General features: G+C 38.7%; 1 protein-coding gene across 1 annotated transcript in view; it reads left to right on the forward strand.

Annotated features, from left to right (window-relative positions):
- Nucleotides 1–22,921, forward strand: part of GAS2 (growth arrest specific 2) — a 92,165-nt gene that overhangs the window by 12,638 nt on the left and 56,606 nt on the right. Inside the window, exon 3 of the mRNA XM_054515172.1 lies at nucleotides 5,077–5,201. Coding sequence (XP_054371147.1) covers nucleotides 5,077–5,201 — 125 coding nt within the window. The remainder of the gene's footprint in view (nucleotides 1–5,076; nucleotides 5,202–22,921) is intronic.

The raw sequence follows: 22,921 nt of genomic DNA on the forward strand, positions 1-22,921 counted from the left end.
TTTTGATATCAGATAGAAAGCAGGAATAGCTAGAATTTGACCTTACCCAATTGATAAATTAGAAAAGTGAGATACATAGTGCAGCTGGAAAATAACGTTGGGAGAATTTTTAATCCTGAGACTTTGCATACTTAATTTAGCATGGACATTGTTGTGGGGGTTTTTGTTTAGTAATCACCAGTACTTTTGTGTGCACTTTGCTAATTATTTTTTGGAACCATGTCAGAGAAACTCAGAGCTTCTGAGAGGACAGCTCATCTTTACAGCTCCATTGCTGAATAGATTTTAGCTGTCTGGGGGATGGAAAAAGGACACTGCAGATGAAATCCATGTGTCAGATAGGATTAACTCATATGATATTGTACCTTAGAGCATTTTCAAAGCGGGACACGTCAGTGTTGTGGTTTGTCTGCTGGAAAGGAAGATGGTAGCCATGGATGTTGTGTCTCCTGTCCTTGCTTCTCTCTGTTGAGCTTTGGTGTCTCAGTCAAGAGTGGCAGCGACAAAGATAACAAGATATGTTAATCTAGCTGATTTACAAGGCATAATGATCTCTGAGCCTTGTTTCTATTAGGTATAGAGCTGGTGAAGCACTTGGGAATGCTTTCACTTCTGACAAACTCCAAATTTGGTAGATTGTATGTATACTTACTTTAGTAGAATGTTCTTGTGGACACTGAAAAAGTTCTATTCCACCCTGAGCAAGCTGCATATGGGAATTAGCACACTTGGGCCACAGAACTCTTCTAGTAGAGGCAAAATGGCAATTTGAAAGATTTGCTTGTTTGCTTTACTCTCCAGTGAAGCAGAAGCAGAATGGCTGACATGAGGAGGAGAGGGCCTCCTCGCCAGCCTGTAGTTTAGGTTTCCCTTTTTCCTCTTGGGCAGTTGTGTGGACCTCTAATCTTTTTCCCCATTCCCAGAGTTTATTTACGAGCTGCCGAGGGTTATATTGTCTTTTTATTCCATCCAGCTTCATTTAGCACATGGGACTGACTACACCTCAGGCATATGTTGGGTTCCAAGGTTTCAGTCCTGAGCCCTCTTAACAGAAGAGGGCTTCAGAAGCTCATAGCTGAGGGGCCAGGGAATGCAAGATGCTGAGAAATTGGACATGTAAATATTGAACATGGTTTGATGCATGTAAAAGTTGCTTGGGTGCAAAAGTGAGGGAGGCTTGGAGGAAAGGAACAGAGGTGAGGATGTTAGGAGAGGCATCAAGCTGAAGACAAGGCTAAGTGTTTAAGAGGTTGAAGGAGGTGTACAGTTTGAAGTTGGAGAATGATGAGTCTTCTGCAAAAAAACAGTCTTTCTTTGATTCTGAATTAAATCTGTGTCAGCTTAGTGTTCTTGCTCACCTTGTTGCCTAAGAGCATTCTATAACAGAACGTGTATTTTTCAACTTCAGTTTGTTCAGATTGATCCAGTGGGAAATACAGGTTTTAATTGTCTGAATATCAAGAAATACCTTGATATTCAGACAATTAAAACCTGTATTTCACAGGTTCACAGTATTCACAGTACTGATACCTCCAGTGATTCTACTGGCACTGATATAGTTTTTTACTTAGTTGAGTTGCTTTATAATTTTTTTTATTATCGGCATGCCTTTGAAATTTTTATGTCCCATTTCAAGTAAGTATTAATGTCTCAATGCTTTCAAAATCATGTCTCCTACTGTCAATTATTGTAGGCAACAGAGCAGTCTTATCAGAAAAGAACCAGCTTTATATATGCATAGTCATTGGCCTTGGTTTTCTTTATTTTTATCACATTTTGTTTTCTTGCATTTATATGCCATGGGAATTGAGAGGGTCAGGAGCAATTGTTTCAGTAGGGCCTCAGTATTGTAGATGTTTCAGAGATTGACTTGAGTGAAATATTTCTATTTGTAAACTACTAGTTTTGTGTTACTACACAAAATATACAATTAAAATAGTCCATCAGCAAGTTGTGAGGCTGGAGTCAGTCTTGCCCTGTAGTTATTGCCCCAAGTGTGATAGAGGAATTGACTAGAATTGGGTACCTGGGTTTTTAGGTCCATCTCTTCTTCTGAATGTCTGAGACCTGTAATGAAAACTTTATCTTCAGCCTCTTGGGCACACACCCAAGGCATGAACTCTCCCATTATTTTTTCAGGGACCTCCAGTCTGGTTTTATGGGGTCCCCCAGCACTGGGTGACCTTACAGATAGTTGCTCACAGTTTGCAAGTGGTTCAGGTGCATCTGTTTGACTTTTTGAGGGGACTTTTTCTGGTGGTTGTGGTAAAGAGAGGGTAGGCAGCCCTTGAGAGGTTTCTGAAATCCTTCGTATTCCTGGATTTTCTTCTCATACTTGCAGTGTTGTTGTTTTATTATACTTGATGTTATTACCATTCTATAAAAACATTGCAACTGCTTTCTGGTAATTGTAGGGGGAGTTGTACATTTTTAATGGAGTTTGATGTTTTTTCCACACAAATACATGGAGCAGTTTTTTTCCTCAGGTTATGAACATTACTCTTACTTGAATCAATACATTTCTACTGTTAAATATGTCAGCGTGTCTGTTTCAGCAAAGAAATGCCACCTTATGAAGCCATAAAATACAGTGAACTGAAAGCTGACACCTAATATACTTTTCATTGGAGACAGATGTTCAATGCAAAACTCATTCTTTCAGATTTCATAAAGGCAAATAGAACTCAAATAATCCAGTTTAGTGTACAGTATGCAGTGACCAAACTGCTAATGCAATTCAGCATTTAAAGTAATATAAATATATTGTTCAATAGCAGAAGAAGATAACCAAATTCTTTTATATCTTTCTAAAAAGAAAATATTGATAAATAAGTTTTAAGGGTTTTATAACATTCTATTATTATGAAATGATGCATGTGTATATCATAGAACAGAAGAGTTATGTAGAATGTGGGGGGGGTTTTGCTTGTGTTTGTGAGAAAATTGTGTTGCAAAGCAAAATAAAAATTTGTAGTCTGTTAAAGATACTTGAAATAATTTTTTTAGAAGAGGAGTGTATTATAAAAATTAATACTCAAGCAGTTCCTGAAGCATAGTTATTTTTAAAATTTAGCTTTCTAGTGGCTTTAGAGCATTTTATAAAAATGCTGATGGGGCAAATGGGAAAATATGTAGGCTAGAATGGTGGCAAAGTCTTTTGAGATGCTGAGCTGTTCAGGTTTTTTATGTCTGGGCTATTATAGTTTCATTCCTGGCTTCATTTAATCTGGAGATATGGCAAAAATATTATCAGTTAGGCATAAGCTAACTGCCTGTCTGCACTGCTGCCACTGCTCCTTTGCCTGGAGAAATCATTTATGCATACAGGAGCTGTAAAGTGGGCTACATGGCAAACAGAATCAAGTGGGAATAAAACAGAAAATCTTCAGGTTAAAAAGATATTTCTGAAGTAAAAGGTGATAGAAAAAAACAAGGTTAGCTTCAATGAAAAACAGAAGTGTGCTGTATCTGAAGATGGTTTGCTGCAACAATCTTTATCATTTTTATCTTAACCTACCAAACTGGTTTTGCCCAAAAGATGCTAAAGTATCTCAAAGTTTTCAGACAAAGGCCTAGAGAAGCCAGCTTTCCTATAGCATTTGTAAATCTTACTGCTTTATAATGCTGCTATATTCAGTATTGTGACATGGAGTATCAGGTTACAGTGTATCAGCAAGAAATTCAGTACTAATGCATATACTTCATTTTTGTTACTTTTGAATGTTATTTTTCCCCTCTCTTCTTAGCAAAAAGATATGGGAAAGCTTCACTTTTCCTATTTTGCTTGACAAGAAATTGCAGTGAAGCTGTTCTAAATAGATTAATATTTGCAGTTTCCAGACATCTCATGGAAGCAGGAGTCGATGTGGATGGGATGAGAAACCAGTCTCACTTCAGTTTTTAAATATTCTTCTTTTTTCTTTTTTTGGCACATTAGACTGTTGTTGCTAATGCATGCTGTGCAACAGCCTGTGAAAAATTAGTTAGTAGTGTTATTTCCTAAATGGCATATTTAAATACTGGAGGAAAAAAAATGCTGTCATAATTGGAAAAACAAGAATTATTCCTTGATCTTCTCTTGATATGAGTGGAAGTTAAAAGGGCTGAAAAATACAGCAGCTCATCAACATAGTGTCCAAAGTAAAGGGAAATATTTCAGTAGGAATGTGAAAATGAAAAACCTTCAATAGGAAATAGGGATATTTTTACTGAAGATTATGTTAAGATCCTGGAAGTTTAGTCTGGGATGGTAAATAATTCCCTTCCCATCTGGGGTCAGCATGCAATCTCCTCATGGCTCATGTGATCCCCTCTTCCAGGGGGATGTGATTTCATTGTTATGCAAACTTGTCTGGGCAGCTATAGAAGAGGGGACAGTTCCTGGCAGCTGAAGTAATGCCATATAGTCTGATATGAGAATTTATATAGTTTAAAAGCAGGGTATTTTAGGTTTGTTCTTTCAGTGAAAATTTTGATCTGTGTGGCAAATAGATGTATAACATGAAGTTTTACTCTCCATTATTTTGTTATGTACCTAACTTTTCTTCTGAAAAAGAACATTCATAGGAGCATTGCAGTCACTGTCTTCTCTACTTCTTGAAGGATCAAGATTTAAGAGTCTACTAAAAATATACCACCCTTTCCTTTTTGACATGGTTTTCTACTTCTGTTACAAATCAACTCTTAGCAATTCATGCTATAACTGCCCACGCACTCTGGTGTAAACCATTTTCCTGCTGTACTCTCTCTTTTAAAACATTATGTTCAAAGCACTGGATCTTCATAAGTAAAGTGAAATACACAGGGTTGGATATGCTAGAACTATTTTTAAATATCACATGCCTTCCCAAAGAAAGCATGGGGTTTCTTTCATAATTTTCTGTATATCTACCAGTAAAGTAGTATGGAGGTTATTCATAAAATATTCAAAGTAATGCAAGTTTTTCAGTTAAAGCTTTATTCAGTTTTTGGGGTTTTTTTTGTTTTTTTTTTTTTTTTTTAATTTATCTTTTTACTCAAATGCAGTCTATACCATTGCATGCTTTCTGCCATGTTAACTTTCTGTTTAATGTTCAGGTAGAGAAATAACAGCAGAAACCTTTATGGAGAAATTGGATAATGGTGCCTTGCTTTGCCGGCTAGCTGAGACCCTGCAGGAGAAATTTAAAGAAAACAGCTTTGATGCAAACAAGCCTGCCAAAGTAAGTGTTGGTCAATATTCTAGCATTTAATATCAGTATCTGATGTATCCCACCATTTTGGTACTGAGGGTTTTTTTGAACAGTTAAGAGGTTTTATATGTGGAGATTCTGCAAATGGATGGGGAGGAAATTGCTCTGTGTAGAAAAATTGCAATATGAAATTGATGGAAATAATGTTTATGTGGTATTTATTTAAGTATCTATGCAAAGCAGTTACTCAAAAAGTACTTGTAATATGTGGAGAATAAGAATAAACCAGATCTGGCAGTGGGATGTGGTAGGCAAGAGCGAAAATATGATCCTTGTATTTATTTTCAAGGGGAATATTAAGTAGCTGTGGGAGGTGTCTTCTCCTCTAAGAACAGCTCTGGAGAGACCAGTAATAAAACTCTATAGTTAGTTTTGGTGCCTTGAGTTCAAAGATCTTGTTGGTGTACTAGGAGAGGTTTCAGTAAAGAGTGGAAGGAATTATATGGAAAATGGGAAACTTAGATACTTGGGAGTTTTGGAAGGATCCATTTAAGGACTTGTTTGAACACAACCTTGCTTAATTTAAACTATTCTCATGGGACAATCTTACTGGGCAACATTCAAGAGTGCAGCAAGTTCATTTCTTGGAGAAGTAGAATCAAATGGTTGACACATTAACACATTCAATATGAAACTGTTCTTATATTTTTGGTTGCATTCAGGTACATCTTCCTTGAAAGCTAAAACAGGCAAATAAAGAACAGGTAAAAAAGAGGCCAAGAACAGAAATCACTTAATCCATTTTCTGCTCTTGATATTTCATAACTTGTCTACAGCAGAAATTAGGACATGGCATAAATTTTATCAGCTGGTCTGAGAACTGACAGTCTTGTGTCAGTTGCACCTGTGTAAGTTGTTTTTCTTGGTTCCAAGTTCATAATTGTTCTTGTAGAAGAAATTGTCTGTCATATTTCCTAGTTCAAATTATAATCAGGTCTTCTTTAGCAGAAGTATTGGGTGTCTTTGGAGTTCCTCTTCATAATATGGTCTGGCTTGTCTTCACCTAAGTATCATGGTAGTTTTCAAGAGAGAAAACGGCAGTCTTTCTGATGGAGCCTAGGAACTAGCTAGGCAGAAGGAAGAGTTACTTGTACTGTTTTTTGTGTTCTAAGTTACATTAGAAGGCAATTAGACATTTGCAGTTCCATATGTGGTCATTATTTAGATTTGTTGGTCTTTATTTATCAGGCTGGTACAACTGACAGTGTATTTAAAGGGAAAAAATCTACCTCACTGCTATTTTCTCAATGTATGTTATTTCATACTTAGTAAGAATTCAAAGTAATGGCAGAATAATAGATTTGTATCAGTGTATACTATTAGGGAGCTATTCATCCTTTCAGATTTTAATTCCCTGTATAGCACTCTTGGGCAATAGGACTAGTCTTCATGATGAGAAATCTGACTTTGTGGTGCCAAGAACTTTTATGAGGAGATAATGCTGTATGAAATTTAGCATAGAAAGGATTCCACAATCTCCCCTGAATCATTTTTATGCATTTCATTAATAGTAGATGTGGAAATTTGAAGCCATTTGACCCTTGCTCTGCACAGGATTACAGAAACACCGAGGTGCCCGGATGACTTCGCTGGCAGCTGGGAGAAGTCACTGATTTTTATTGAGTTCAGCCTCTGTCAAAATAGATAACTAACTTTTCTAACCATATCATGTAACTTTGAATGTTTTTAGATAGAAGCAGCTATATAATGATATAAAATGAGCCAGAAGGATCAGTTTGCTTGCTGCACCAGCTTGCATCTGAGTGAGGAAGTCATGATAAGGATATGGTTAATGGAGGAGTGTGTGTAATCTTAACTCAGGCCTCCCACAAGCTTGAAGATCTGGTCTGCTTTCATAAGCAAAGTTTTACCTTCTATGTGAACTTGTTCCTGTGGAAAAGCTTCATATAATATTTTGGGTTTAGTTTTGTCTTAAAGATGATATATTCTGCTCTGATTGGTAGGTATCATGTATGATCATGAATTCATTGTGAAGCTCTTTGGGGCTGTCTGGCCAGTTTAGCAACAATAGCACAGAGTTAAGAAGGCATTAAAAGCTAATATTACATGCACTGATTCATCAGCTTTTTTCCAGAATTCCCTAAATTCATATTGCAGTACTCTACAAAATAGCAGAGGTTAAAACCTATTGCTTCTGATTTAATAGCTTGTGCAATAAGTTTCAAGTCCACATCAGTTTTGCAGTTGGTTTGTTAACTAAACTGTATCATTCCCTTTCTTATTAGTGGGCACTGAGCTTCCTTCAGATTTCAGCAATCCCCTAGGCCAGCATCAGCTGTTTTGAGTGTGGAGTAAATTGGGAAAACAGACGTCAAATAAGTTCCCAAAATACTGTGTTTTCCAAATCTGGAAGGAAGATTGTCATGTTGATATCAACACTTCCTTTTTTCGTCATGTGCAAACACTTGTGGATACTGGAGACATTTTCAAAATACATAGGAAATTACTGGTAATGTGACTTTGGGGATAGAGCTTTAAGAGGCTGAAAAGGAGATTAAATGGATTGTGATGAAGTAGTCTTTTTTCCTTAAGAGTCAGAGGCAGGCAAAAAAGGGGTAACTTTTGATGCATGAAGGAAATAATGGAGTTGCTTTTCATGAGTGATTGGATAGGTTAGGATGTTTGAGTGTGGAAAAAGGGGCATGTGATGGAACTGGCAAAATCAGGTATGGTGTGGCAAATGGTCAGTTTCTATACAAAAACTATGGGACATTGAATGAAACTGATGGAAGCCAAACAAAAAAAAGGGAGATCTTGTTTACATACAAATTGGAAAATTCTTTTCAAGGTGTCACCATGATATTTTCTGAAAAATCCCTTCACCAGGATTTTTCCTCCTGAGAAGCCTCAGAGAAGAATGAAAACAATAATTATCTGATGGCTGCTTTGGAATGTGGCTTGGACATTGTTTACCAACAGGTCAATGTTTGATTGGTTCCATGTGAATTGTTTTTAATTAATGACCAATCACAGCCAGCTGTGTTGAACTCTCTGAATCAGTCACGAGTTTTTATTATTTCATTCTTGTCAAGCCTTCTGATGTATCCCTTCTCTTTCTTTAGTATAGTTTTAGTATAGCATACATTAATATAATATCATAAAATAATAAATCAGCCTCTGAGAACATGGAGTCAAATTCTCATCTCTCACCTCATCCTGAGGGCCCTCACAAACACCACGTCAAGGGGTGTTTAAATTGAATAAATTTAAAATACTGAATAAGGTATTGGAAGAGAGCTCTTTTGGAAGGCTGAATACACAGAAACCCCACCCAGAGGAGGAAGTCCCTATGGCTGAAAAGTATTAGAACTTGAGAGAGCATAAGGGTCGCTCATAGGTTCTGTGTGTTATTGTTTCTTGGGGATGAATACCCTGCTGGCTGTGCCAGTGGACAAAGGGATATCTATCACAAGAGTCAAACTTGAAAGAAATTATTTTGAATTATATTTGGATTTTTCCTTTCTGTAGAAAGCCTTTTTAGGACTGAATCCCTGCATCTAAAAATACCACCTGGGCCAAATTCCCTTTGATATTTGTTTTTCAGGAGGGTGATGTGGAATCTAGAGTACAGGAGTTTGGCAGCCTCTGGTGCTGTTTGGGAAGCCTCTGCATGTTGCTACTGTGAGCCTAATGCCATAATAAGCACCTTTGGAAATCATAAAATCTGTGTCTTCCATGACTCTAGCCACTTTGCTGTTTGAGTGGTTAATATTAAGTAATAAGATATTAAAAGCATTTCAGTTTCTAGAGAGGAGGCATTTAAAATTCTTCATTTCAGAAGATGTTAGGTCCTAGGATTCTTTTGCAAATCCCAGAATGTGGCATTCACATTCTCTGAAAAATCCCTTTGCCCGGGATTTTTCTCCTGGGAAGCTGAGAAGCCTCAGAGAAAAAGGGAAACAATAATTATCTGATTTGCTTCCCCTGTGTTGTGCTCATGTGGAATGTGCTTGGAGATTGTTTGCCCACAGGTGATTGTTCCATTGGCTTTCTGCTGTGAGTTGTTTTCACTCTTTGGCCAATCAGGGCCAAGCTGTGTCAGGACTCTGGAAAGAGTCACGAGTTTCCATTGTTATCTTTTTAGCCTTCTGTAAGTATCCTTTCTGTATTCTTTAGTATAGTTTAGTTTAGTATTCTTTAATATAACATAGTATCATAAAATAATAAATTATCATTCTGAGAACATGGAGTCAGATCCGTCATTCCTCCCTGCTATGGGGCGGGCACCCTGCAAATACAATCCCAGAAGACAATGTTCTTCATTGTTAAGCAGCTAAACCATGCTTCAAAACTGGTAATTCTGAAAGCACTGATGTTGTATCTGATCCTTTGCTACACATTTACAAAATTTTTGAGTCTTAGATGAAAATGGATTTTTTTAAACAGGGAGGACAGTTTGACTATATAATGTATTTTCTAAGAAGTAATTTTTTTCCTCTTTCTGGAGATTTTTAGAGTCATAAATCTAATAATGTACATTTATAAAATGACAAGGAGATGACTGGCATCAATCTTAATAAATGCTCAAGATTTGTGTAGTAGTAAGTTGTTGAAACTGCTGGTGCTAATGGAATACTGTCTTGAAACTACAGACTGCACTATGCAGTCTTAATTGCATAGTGCAGTTGCCATTTTGCAATTTGCACTATGCCATTTTGCATTTTTCTCCCATTATCTTGCATTTCTTCTCCACAGTCTCCTGTCAGTATTTTACTTTTCCTGACAGATAGTTAATTTGAGAATTTTACAGCTGTACAAATAAATCCAGAGCATCAGGATATGTGCAATATGCACAGAGCCCACATTTGATTTGGTTTGGCTTAGTTCAGTAAGACCAGTAAAAAAGATTTAAAAGTAAGCATAAATAAACTGTGCTAATTGTTGTTACCATTTTTGTTGGCCGGGCACAGTAGTGTGCCCACCATCCTTGGAGCTGCTGATGTATTAACAAACACTCCACTTAAAACAATGTCTTCATGAAGCAGGTTGAAGGTGAATTATCTTTGAGATATGTTATGCATTTTAAGAGTTACCATTAGAAGAATCTCTACCAATTATTCAGAATTAGATCTGGAATCTGGATCTTGCTCTTAGACCCCAGATGGCCAAGCTGAAAGTCTGATCTAATCAACACGGTGGTTTTATTTATACTGTAGGCTTCAGTTTCTCAAGATTACCTGTGTCCTGTAGATGGGATGAGTTCTGTAAACTTGGTGCCTTGAGCCTGTCTGCCCTGTGTAAAAACACTTCAGCTGCATCCCTGATGTCAGGTCCAGGCCCCCTCTGTGAGGGGGCTTATAAATCTGACTCTCCAGTTGAGGATTTCATGAATAGGGCTGCATCAATTGTTAGGCTATGAACAGATCCTTTAGGGTCTGGAGCAGCAATTTGCTTTTCTGCACACTGATACTTTCTGGACTTATTTTGTAATAAGAGCTCATGGAGCCAACTTGTAGTCATATGCATGATAGATATGAGTCTCAGTTACTTGGGAGGATTGAGAAACTACAGCATTGTCCTTTTGTGTATTAATCTTTCTAGTGGCAGACTGATGTGGATGTGAGAGGGAAAGAATGATCTTGCAAAATGATTCACAAGTGCTGATCCATCTAGAAGGAATCATTTCCACAAGGCTGTAGAGCTGCTTGTCAGAGGACTCTGTATGTTTCTCAGACATGTCAATAGCTTGCTCCTTCAACTGGGTGGCTGCCACGTTTCTTGCAGATATTGTAGGTTAAGGTGTTGAAGGTTTGTGCAGTAGGTCATATGCACAAACCTTCTGTGCCTCAGCAAATACTCCTACAACTAAAATTTATGCTTGCAGGAGGATTGCGTGGCACAATAGAGTGGTGTCGCCCATCAGACTATGAAAGTAGATTTCTGAACAATTCCAGGATATTATGTGTTTGTCTGCTTGGCATGTTCCAGGTGAATACATTGAAAACCTACTTTAAAAGGTTTTAAATGCACTTCAGGCCATGCATTGTGTTGGAAGCAGGGCTATCCAATCCTGAGGCAGCACCAAGACATCATTGGCTCTGGATTGTTCCTCTCATTGATTTATGTCCTTGGGAAGGCATGGTTTGTTCCCTGCTTTGAAGAGCAGTGGCTGTGAACTGGCCTTGCTCTTTTCAGTGATTCTCCTGCACACCTCTCTCTCTGCGCCTTTTAACATTGCAGAAGTAACAAGAATTTGCATCACAAGCTAATTGTCAGGGAAAAAGCAGGGCATATTTAAGTATTTAACTACTTGGTAGTCCAGCTCTGGAAAATGTTAATGATTTGGACTGCAAATCAGGTCTGAGGACCAAGTTTTGATTTCTAATAATATAATTTAACAAGGGAACAGCAAGTTTTTTTCCAGAGATTTTTAATTAACATTGACTTTGTATGGAATGCTAATATTTAAACATTTCATAAAATTTATGTTAAACCTGGACATTTTCATAACTTTTTTGCCATTATTTCAATACAGGTATTAAAGATAGGGATGGCATATTTTCTGAGAGAAATTTATAAAAAGCCATTTTTAGATTTGCTGGATTTTGCCTCTTATATGAAATGCATTGTTATGTTCCTATTACTTATTTTGTAAAATATTTAAAGCAAACTATAGATATCTTTGTCACAGATCTTTCTATTTGGCTTTTTTTTTAGAGTACTAGGAACAGTCTGGAACAGAAATGTAACAGAGACTTGCATAGAAATTACCTTATAACTTGAGAAAACAACATAATTTAAACCAACTGTCCTCAATTTATGGTGCAGTTCTTACATCTAACTTAGTGGTAGCAGTTCTCTGGGAATAAGGAAGAACTACAGAATCTGATGCAATTATCAATAGGTACTCCTGAACCAAGATAAACCAAAATTTCTGAAGCAATAGGAATGGTGAACATAAGTAATGACTACAATGCAGAAGAAGAAAACAAATTCCCTTTGAGGCATAGACATCAATTTATAGCTGCCATAATTATGTTTAATTTGTTTATTTGAATAAATAGTTGAAATTGTTTGTTTATGTAAATCAGCCCCAAAGGCTTCAAGTACACAGTAAAGCTTTGCTCATAACTTGTGGTGGCTGATTTAAAGCTGATTTAGAAATTTTGTTGTGTAGATAAAGCTCCACCATGTTTTTCAAATCATGAAAGTTTTTTAAGTTCCACACCTGTTTAGAATTCCCTGGGCTATAGCAGTTTCCCTGTGGTTTTTAATTGGAAAACTTACAGAAATTTAGATTCTTTATCATAAAGACAAAGATGCATTTTCTTTTCTCAAAAATTAATATCCAGGGCTTTGGAGCATCAGATTTACCTGCAGTGAGGTTCATGCTAAATTCTTCTTGAATGTTTTCAGCATCTGCATAAAAATTTCATTTTTGTTAAACATCTGAAAATTCAGAAAGCAAACAGATAAAGCATCTCATAAAATTCTGTATTTCTTTAGACTGCCTAGATATTTCAGAGTCTTCCCTGACACTTGTCTCATGGGAGGTAGTGCACTATTTGGAACTAATCTTAGAGAAAAGGGCTGGAAAACCCTCACCTTGTCTTGCACTTCAAAATGTGAGTTTGGTCATTGGGAGGAAACCAGGTGGAAGAGGAAGAGGAGGCATAATGGTAATACAGCTGTGTATCCACCATTATCAAGGAATTTGAACAGCTCCTTACATTTATTATTCAGACTGACAGTGAAAGGCTATTACTATAATTCCATGGATCGAAGGAATATGTTATTTGGCCACACTGTCAGTGAAATTGTGGAAACCTTTTTCAATAAGAAATTTTAGAACCTGTAATGTGTTTTGATGAACTTCAACCATTTATTAAGAATTTTTTTGAAGCATTTTCCTTAGCTTGGGTTCTTCTGGAATAATTAAGGGGTAAAGTGATTTTGAAATTGCTCTTACTAAAATTAGTTGCCTTTGCCAAAATTTAGTGGTTTTTATGCTTTATTTTGAGAGAGTCGTGTCCCCTTTAGGAATGTGATATTTGATAAAACATAATTTGGTAATACATAAGATGCTTTTAAAAATATGTCCCATGAAAATCACATGGGACAGATGTGTACATGATGTACAGATTTAACCATTTATATATCATGGAAATACTTTCACATCTCATGGAATAATTGGTGCTTATTGGCATGTTCATTCACAAGTCATGCTGTGTGACAATGTCACAAAAATGCAATTCTTCTGTTAATTGCAATCCTCCAATTTTTTTCTCATTTAATTGTAATAAAATGAGGGAAATTCAGAAACTAGGATTCTTTTTGTCTTCTTCAGCTAACTCTTTGCTAATTCAGCTCTGAGTTCTGAGGTTGTGATGGGGAAAAGCTCAGGATCATTTACCGAGGATAAGGTGTAATTGCCCTCTGAAAGAGCAACTCTGAGAATTGCCACATTCTGTTCTAATCATATGTTATTGAAGAAGCCCATTATGAAATGCTAGTTTTAAAAATCCCCATCTGATTGCTAATTCTGAAACTCAGAGATCTGAGGAAAAAACACAGACCATTTATTGAATGTGAATGAACTACTGAACCCCTGTTTTCATGGATACTGTAGGGAGGTCTTTGCCATGGCTTACCCTAGTGTCTCTCTCTTATTGTCTCTGTTTATAAAATCTTAATATGCTTAAAAAATTAATTAAAGTCTCTTTCTTGAATTCTATCTAATTTTAGTCACTCTATTTAATGCTATTATAGCATTAGAAATAAACCAAACCACCACTGATTTTTGCATTTGGCCTGCTAGCATTTTCAGACAGTAGCAATAATGGCTTTTAATTTTTGGTGCATACATGCCTGGAGTTTGCAAATTACCTCTTCAAGCTTTTGAAAGAGTGTTGATAAAAGTGTACTTGTCAGTAGGCATGGATATGTTACAGATGTAGATGTCTAGAAATTTTAAAAGACAATTTATTGACCTCCCTTATTGTATTTGTGGGGACCCTCTTGTGGCAGGGAGGAATGATTAATCTGACTCCATGTTCTCAGAAGGCAAATTTATTATTGTATTGTATTGTACTAAAATATACTAAAGAATACAGAAAGGATACAGACAGAAGGCTAAAAAGCTGATAATGAAAACTCGTGACTCTTCCCAGAGTCCCGACACAGCTTGGCCCCGATTGGCCAAAGAGTGAAAACAACCCACATGAAACCAATGAAACAATCTCCAAACACATTCCACATGAGCAAAGCACAGGAGAAGCAAATGAGATTAGAATTGTTTTCTTTTTCTCTGAGTCTTCTCAGCTTCCCAGGAGAAAAATCCTGGGCGAAGGGATTTTTTCAGAGAATGTGGATGCTGCACTCCCCAGGTCTTTGGACCAGAGTGACCTAATCCCACCCTGAGTCACACAGATGGAGTGGGAAGGAGCAGGATCTGACGCCTGTTGATGTGGGCTCTGTGTTGTGATGCTCCAGGAGCTGTGCTCTGCAGTGCAGGACTCCTGGCTATGGAGCTCTGTGTGTTGCCCTGGCTGAGCCGGCCCCTGAGAGCCTTCCAGCTCTGACAGACACTGGGATTTTGCCATGAGGCGTTGAAATGCACATATCCTTAGTCTACATTTAAACTACTTCTTAGTCAAATCATGAAATATGCTGTGGCTGGGGAATGACGCTTCTGCCTTGCTGCTTTCTGATGTTATTTACTTCTGGATATCACAGTTCATTGTCTGTGGATTGAATAGTCTCTTGTATTCCTTGGATTGCTGGCACACTGCTAGAAGTGAAAGCTGCATTGTTTCTGTGAAACTAGTTTTTCATTACTATTAACACTATCTTTTTTGAATAACCAATCTTTTGCTGTGTGATGAGTAAGCTGTGTCTTGGACGGAGAACTTAGAAGAAAAAAGACATGAAAAAATGCTTAACTTTGAAAATTATATTGTTAAATTTATTTTCCATATATGCTTAAGAAGCTAATGCCACATGGAAGAGTGTGTTCTACTTTGACACTTAATAACATGGTTAAAGCATTAATTTAGTCCTGCAGTTATTTGAGTGTTGAAGTCTGTATGTTTCTATAAAGCCTTGATGATGTTAATTATTTTTATTGACATATTGTAAATATGTTAGGGATTCCAAAGAATTCACAAATGTTTTCTTAGAATCTAGTTAGTTGATAATGAGTGATTTTTGGCTTTTGATGATCTCTGTGGTTATTATACAGGGTAAAAATCAACACGTGATCTGTAAACTTGAAATCCAATTTCCTATTCCCATTAAAATGACACGATATGACAATGTAAAGACTGTGTTTTCCCTGAAGGACAATGTTTTGCTGCTTGTTAAGTGAATTGCTTAGTGGTGCTTGCTTTGTTGTACGTTCAATGTTATTTTTCATCAATATAGAAGTTGTTCTTAGTTCTGTGTCTGTGGAAAAGTTTCGCTCTTTTTCTGTCTCCTAAGCCTTCAGAACTTCCTTGTTGGGTTTTTGTATTCTAAATTTGCCCTGGGGTTTAAATTTTTTTTTTGCAGCTTTAGGAGGGCTGAGGGGTTTATATTTCTTTTCTTAGTTCATTTTTTTTTCAGTGGGAAATGCTTAATTTTAAATTCTATGTATATATTTCCTTATTCTGTTTTAGATGTGCATTTAGCACATTCTTTTGACCATTGGTCCAGTTGTTTAAGAACACTTGAGCAAAATGAGGAAAGAATTGAAGGAGGAAAAGGATTGGTACTGGCCACAGAGTTAAGTGAAAAGGCAAATGGTAAAAAGTTTTGAAATACATACATGTTCTGTCTAGCTGATATAATCACAGTTCAGTGGGAATTTATGCTCACATAACACTAAATGGCCACCACAGCAGTTAGCTGCTGCATAGCCTAATTTCCCCCTCAAACCCCCATTTTGGTTAATGTAGGTCACCAGGAGATAAAAGCAAATTTTTCCTTTGAGTACCTAGTAACTGTAACCCTCTTTCATAGCAGACAAATGGCTCATCATTTTCTTTTTATTCAAGCATAAGTGATAGTTCAAAATGTCCTGAAATCATCTTTTCAAAGAGGAAAATATGGTGAATAATCTTCAAAATATGGGTCAAGTCTGTCTGCCATAAATAAATGGGGATTTTAGCATGTGTTGGTGAACTCATTTTGAAAAAGCAGTACAAAAAATCCATTTTTCCATGTGATTTCAGAGCATCCATGTAAGAGAGTCCCTTTTGGATTTAGAAGTGAACCTGACAGCATTTTTCCACGATTGCATCATATGTTTCACTCGCACTTTCACATCCTGTATTAAACCACATGCGTGCACGTCAACAAGACAAGATTGTAAAAGGAGTGTGACTGGGGAATTGTTTTCCTGATACTTGATAGGAGTAATTGCAGCCACTGCTGCTTCAAAGCAACTCTGGTCATACTATACTATGTCAACAAAAGTCAGTTTTGCCATGTGGAAACCTAATTATTTCAGAATGATCTGTTAGAAAGCACTTTTGAAATAGTCAGGGCATTTATACAACTCAGTAAAAAATATTTGTGCATGAAACCTTTCTTGAATAAAAGCTTTCATGTGTTATAGTTTGAGCAGTACAGTGACAGGTTTGGAAATATTAAAAAAGTAGACTTCTCTTTAAGAGGTGGTAGGAAAATTTAGTAGGTGATTAGAAAATATGAGTATTTCCCTTTAATTTGTGTGATAAACCTGGTAGGGCTGTTACTGAATAGAAAAGAGCATGGGGTTTTTGCTGTTCTCTTCAGCAAGACCCTAATACTATGGGAAATGGGATGAAACTTTTATATATTTTAGTGAAATCATGCAATGTCAGGGATATTTGTCTGTGTAGCATTTACTCCAGAAAATGACTCGAAGCTTTTGTGGTCTTTTTGGTTGTTAAATTATGTAGCTGTTGTTCACAACAATGTCTTGTTTTTACATGTGGTTGGTTGTCACTTCTGAGCTGTTCAGGACATCTGTTAATCAAACATTTTTTTTCTGTCACTATGAAATTAAGAATATCTCAAATTTGCTTAGTTAAGTGTGATGTTCTGTACCTTGACTCATACCATTTGCTGTAAGTAGCTCTTACTACCAGAAATGTGCTTTTGAAAGACACTGTAAAGGAATGCTGTGAGTTCCATGAATATCTAAGCTTCATAGTGAAGCTAGGTTAAATGATGTGTTTAAAAGTCTTAGTTGTCAAGGCATACAATTGTGATTTATGTGTATGAAATTTCAGGTGATTACTGACACACAAACCATCTGTTCTGAATTGCTCTTCTTGAGAGAAATTCTACGTTCAGTCACTGCAAGATACATCAATCAAAAGATACAAAACATTTAGAACCAGGTTTATTAATGTGTGGTTAGTACTGGGGAGCAGCAATGACCCAAGGGTCTCTAGGGAGTTTCTGCATTCCTGCCAGGCACTGCAATGCCTTCCTAATGGCTCCTGGGGAGAGAGGCACTGCAGGCTCTCCTGGCTGTCTCCTCACTCCTCAGCTCTGCTCCTGCTGAGGGCTCTGTGCCACAGCAGCTCCTGCTCTCCAGGACCATTCTGGAGGTTCAGGGCCAAGGAGAGCAGATGGGCTGTGCCCACACTGAGCCCAAATCCCCACTGGATGCCAGATGGCAGCCATCAGTCACACACACAAGAATTTCTTTGTTGTATTGTTTAGTTTGCGGGTTTTTTGTTACTGTTTTGGGTTTTTTTGTTGTTCAGTAGTTCTAAGGTAATCTAAGTGGTTTATTACAGACTTCCAGAACAGTGTTCAGTATCCTTAGCAGGATTTCAAAGAATATAGGCTGTTTATTATGGTTGGCTCAGCACAAAGCAGATAAAGGTACAGAACTGTCTAGAGCTGTGTGGAAGCAAACAAACCCAGTATGATGTGACTAGCTCTTCTGAGCTGTTCCTAGCATTAGAAACAAGTTTTTTTTCTTGGAGAAGACTCACTAGTTTTCTGCAAAAGCAAGCCTGAGAACATGGACACTGTGGAAAAATCCAGAGATGAGAACTGAAGAGGAACTGAGAGGTGACATGGTTTGACACTGCAGGTCTGCTCTTACAGATAAAGTAACTATCTCCTTTCCATTCTCTCTGAAATTCTTGTGCACAAGTCTGCAAGTGCCAGGAATACTGGAGCTGGCTTCTTGGCATCTTGTTCCTGTCACAGTGCTGTTCATCCATAATAGATGATCCAGCAGAATTTGTGCTTTTATTTTGATGTAAAAAATAAAAAATTACAAAGAGTAGTGTCAGATATTGTTTATTTGGTCCCCTTATGTTGTTAACTCAGTTGATTCAACATCCATGTATCACTTCAGATAATCTGGTCCAAGCAGAGATTATATGGGAAAAGAATTTCATTCTTTTTGATTTTCTTGTTGTTAAACCAATTTAGAACTGCTGAAAATTTGATTCAGTGAGAATGTGATCAAGTATGATATACATACAGGGGATGTAACTGGATTGATGGAGGTGACATGAAATGTCACCTCTTTGCACCTACTGACAAGATGGAGTTAATTATAAAGTACTGAGTGTTTCTGATTCCACTGAAGCACTATAAACCAGACATTAATTGTCAAGACTCGAGGGAATCAAAATACCTTAATTGTGACCAGCCTCCCTGAGACCCTGACCTGCCCTCTCTGTCCATGGCCCAAAACCCCTCTTTAAGAGGCTCAGCCCCTCTTCTTGCCAGAGCAGTGTTGTGAGCAGACCATCTCCAGCCTGCCTGCCTGCTGGCTTTCATGGCCGGGTCAGCGGAACCCGGCCTGGTTTCATGGCCGGGTCAGCGGAACCCGGCCTGGTTTCATGGCCGGGTCAGCGGAACCCGGCCTGGTTTCATGGCCGGGTCAGCGGAACCCGGCCTGGTTTCATGGCCAGGTCAGTGGAACCCGGCCTGGTTTCGTGGTCGGGCCAGTGGAACCCGGCCTGGTTTCATGGCTGGGTCAGCGGAACTCGGCCTGGTTTCATGGCTGGGTCAGCGGAACCCGGCCTGGTTTCAGAACTGGGTCAGCGGAACCTGGCCTGGTTTCATGGCCGGGTCAGTGGAACCTGGCCTGGTTTCATGGCCGGGTCAGTGGAACCCGGCCTGGTTTCATGGCCGGGTCATTGGAACCCGGCCTGGTTTCATGGCCGGGTCAGTGGAACCCGGCCTGGTTTCAGAACTGGGTCAGTGGAACCCGGCCTGGTTTCATGGCCAGGTCAGTGGAACCCGGCCGGGTTTCATGGCCGGGTCCGTGGAACCTGGCCTGGTTTCCGAACTGGGTCAGTGGGACCCGGCCTGGTTTCAGAACTGGGTCAGTGGAACCCGGCCTGGTTTCATGGCTGGGTCAGTGGAACCCGGCCTGGTTTCAGAACTGGGTCAGTGGAACCCGGCCTGGTTTCATGGCTGGGTCAGCGGAACCCGGCCTGGTTTCATGGCTGGGTCAGCGGAACTCGGCCTGGTTTCATGGCTGGGTCAGCGGAACTCGGCCTGGTTTCATGGCCGGGTCATTGGAACCCGGCCTGGTTTCGTGGTCGGGTCAGTGGAACCCGGCCTGGTTTCAGAACTGGGTCAGCGGAACTCGGCCTGGTTTCATGGCTGGGTCAGCGGAACTCGGCCTGGTTTCATGGCCGGGTCATTGGAACCCAGCCTGGTTTCATGGCCGGGTCAGTGGAACCCGGCCTGGTTTCAGAACTGGGTCAGTGGAACCCGGCCTGGTTTCAGAACTGGGTCAGTGGAACCCGGCCTGGTTTCATGGCTGGGTCAGCGGAACCCGGCCTGGTTTCAGAACTGGGTCAGTGGAACCCGGCCTGGTTTCGTGGCCGGGTCAGTGGAACCTGGCCTGGTTTCGTGGCCAGGTCAGTGTCTGCTGCAGCCCTGAGCCCAGCCTTGTCTCCTGCTGTTTCTCACATGCCTTCCCTGACACACTAGACCTGACTTGGCTCTTCCTCCTCTAATAGAACAATTGTCTGAAGCTCTCATGTTCCCAGCACTGCCTTATTGGCATGCTCTGGGACTGCACCATTGCCAGTGAGGGCTGCCTCTGCCTGTGCTGGGGTCACCCTTGGACCCTGGATGATCTTCCCTCATAGAGCAGCCCAACTCCTGCTGCTCCCTGCCTTTTTCCCATTTTGCCTTGTGCCAGTCCAGTATCCCTGACCACTCTGCTTGTTCCTCTTTTGCACTGAAAGAGGCACAGTTGGGTTGAACCTTCTCTGCGAAATCAGGTAAAGAAGGGACTTCTTTAAGGTTTCTGCAATGTTTAAGTGAACAATCATTAAGTGGGAGTCCTGTTTTGACAGCTTTCCTCTGCAGCCTGGACTAGCTGACCTTCTTCCAGCAGGCTGCCAGAGACTTGTGTGAGTCCTTTTAAAAGAAGTGGATGTACTTTTAAGACTATTACAGTTAGAGACTTATATTAGATTTGTCCAGTTAAAATCTCCTGGGAAAGGCCAGAGAGAGACAGAGGTGGACAAGTGCTGCATTTCTTCTTCCAAAGACTAAGTCACCAAGAGGAAATTCAATGGGAGAAACTGCCTGGAGAGTATTTGTCTCAGAAGAGATACTCATTGTTTCTTTGAAGAAATTAGTGTAATATGAAAAGAGTGCTAGCCTAAAATATATGTCTATTGCTGACAGCTTTTTATTAACTTTTTTTTTTAAGAAAAGAAAAAAAAATCACTGATATGTAAGGAATTAAGCATTTATTTCCTTTTTTTTCTTTTTTCTCCCTCCAGAAGAATGGGAAGGGGCAGAAATAATGTTTTGAAACTTCATTGTGCTCTGATCTGTAAGATTGTTCCCTATCTAGAGCCCCTTTAAAGAATTCGTGTTGTATAGTTTTTTATTTATTCTGGATTAGAGAAGAGCTGTTTTTACTTCCCTGCTTCCCTCTTGCTTTCCCCTCCTTGTTCCAGAATGGTGATATAGTATCTGGAGGTGATATGATATCTGTGGCATAAGATAAGATATTTTGTTTAAAATAACATGCAAAATCAGACAGTGTTTTATATAAATTCTAGAAAAATAATAATATCTCCTTGCAAATAGCTTGAACCATAAGTTAATTTTTCCAAAACAAGGAAATGTAAATTGAGTCATTGGACTATGAATCATGGGGGAATGAAAGCTAGATGGTGATTTGAGGAATAGATTTAATTGCATAAATCTCTGAGACATATTTACACATCTAAGACAATCTGTTAGTCCCCATTGACATCCTGGTAAGTACAGTGGTGATTATGCCTGCAGTTGCTCTATTTTCAGTTTATTTGGCTTATTGGGTAGATAGCAGTGAGTAGCTCAGTGCATGTAGGCATATTCTGCCTTTACATTGCTGCTGTCATATGTATAATATGTATAATATTTAAACTCTTTCTAAGCTGTGTTTAATACTGATATTATTATTGTGCTGTTGTGTCTTTTTTTTCTCTGCTCTCCTTATTTCCAGTAATTTTAAGCTAGGAAATTAATAGAGACACCATATTTGCAGTTTTCTACCCGTTAGCTCACTTTAGATTGAGTAATTATTGACTCTAGACAGAAGTAAAAATTTCATAAATCAGCACTGGAAAAATAGTGCATTCAAATCAACATAAGATCTGAATTCCTCCATGATTTAGAGATCCCTAAAGGTACACAGCAACAATGTTTCATTTTCTGTCTTCACTTGGCCACGTAGTACAGCTATATTTCATTTGAGGAAAAGAAGCCCTAAGTGAGAACTAAATGCTAAGGGCTTCTGTTTTTTGTGTGTCTCAGTAAATGTGCCAATGCAGGCAGCAGGTTTGATGTGGTAATTGCTCTGTTTGGTGCAGATACTGATGCTGTACCAGTAGCATCCTTTCTGTTACTGAAATCATGTGAATGGAACTGCTCTGGTGCAGTGAGGGCTGGTCTCTGTAGACCTTGACTTTGTACCTGCTGGATTTACAGCTCTGTGTTGTGCACTTCTGGGTGCTGTTAAACAGGAGACAGTTATCGCCGGTCAGGGGTGTATGCACAAATCACAAACGGGACGGGGCTGCTGGGAACGTGCCTTGAGCTGTTTGATTTTCCAGCATCAGTCCCATTACATGGTTATGACAATGGGAAGATGCCACCAGCTCACATCCCAGGCAGCAGATCAAGAACTTAATGTTACAACTCACTTTATAAGCTTTTTGCCCAATCACACAAAGCAAAACTACATTGACAGTATTTCTATTTAACTACTATAAGCACACGTACTTTTGGTTAAAACAATGCTTGCTTATTTAGAATACAATACTTACTTGTAAGCCTTAAAACACAATGCACAGAGCTCCATTATTAAGCTTTAACCTTCCTAATATCTTGCTAGATAAACTTTTCTGTAATTTAGAGAGTTATTCTAGACAAGCGTTAATACACATACTATTGTTTTATTTGTCTTTGCTTTTCTACAGTTTAAATAATTTTTCTGCTGACCTATCTCATAGCTGCTTAGCTCTAATCACAGTTCTACTGCTTCCGAGGCTTGCTTTTTGCAGCTTTCTCAAAACTCTCTGATTTTGTGGATTCTTACAACAGTGACCTTTCTGAAGTGTTTGTAGTCTTTGGGCCTCAAGACCCACACCTTTACACTATGATTTCCTCCTAACATAGAACTGAAAGTAATTCACCCTTAATTGTGAGAAAGTTCAGCTCCTAGTTTAAAGTCTGTCTTTATAATATTTTCCTTTTTTTTTTAAATTCAGTGA

This window comes from Molothrus ater, chromosome 6 (assembly GCF_012460135.2).
Source record: "Molothrus ater isolate BHLD 08-10-18 breed brown headed cowbird chromosome 6, BPBGC_Mater_1.1, whole genome shotgun sequence".
Lineage (NCBI taxonomy): Eukaryota > Metazoa > Chordata > Aves > Passeriformes > Icteridae > Molothrus > Molothrus ater.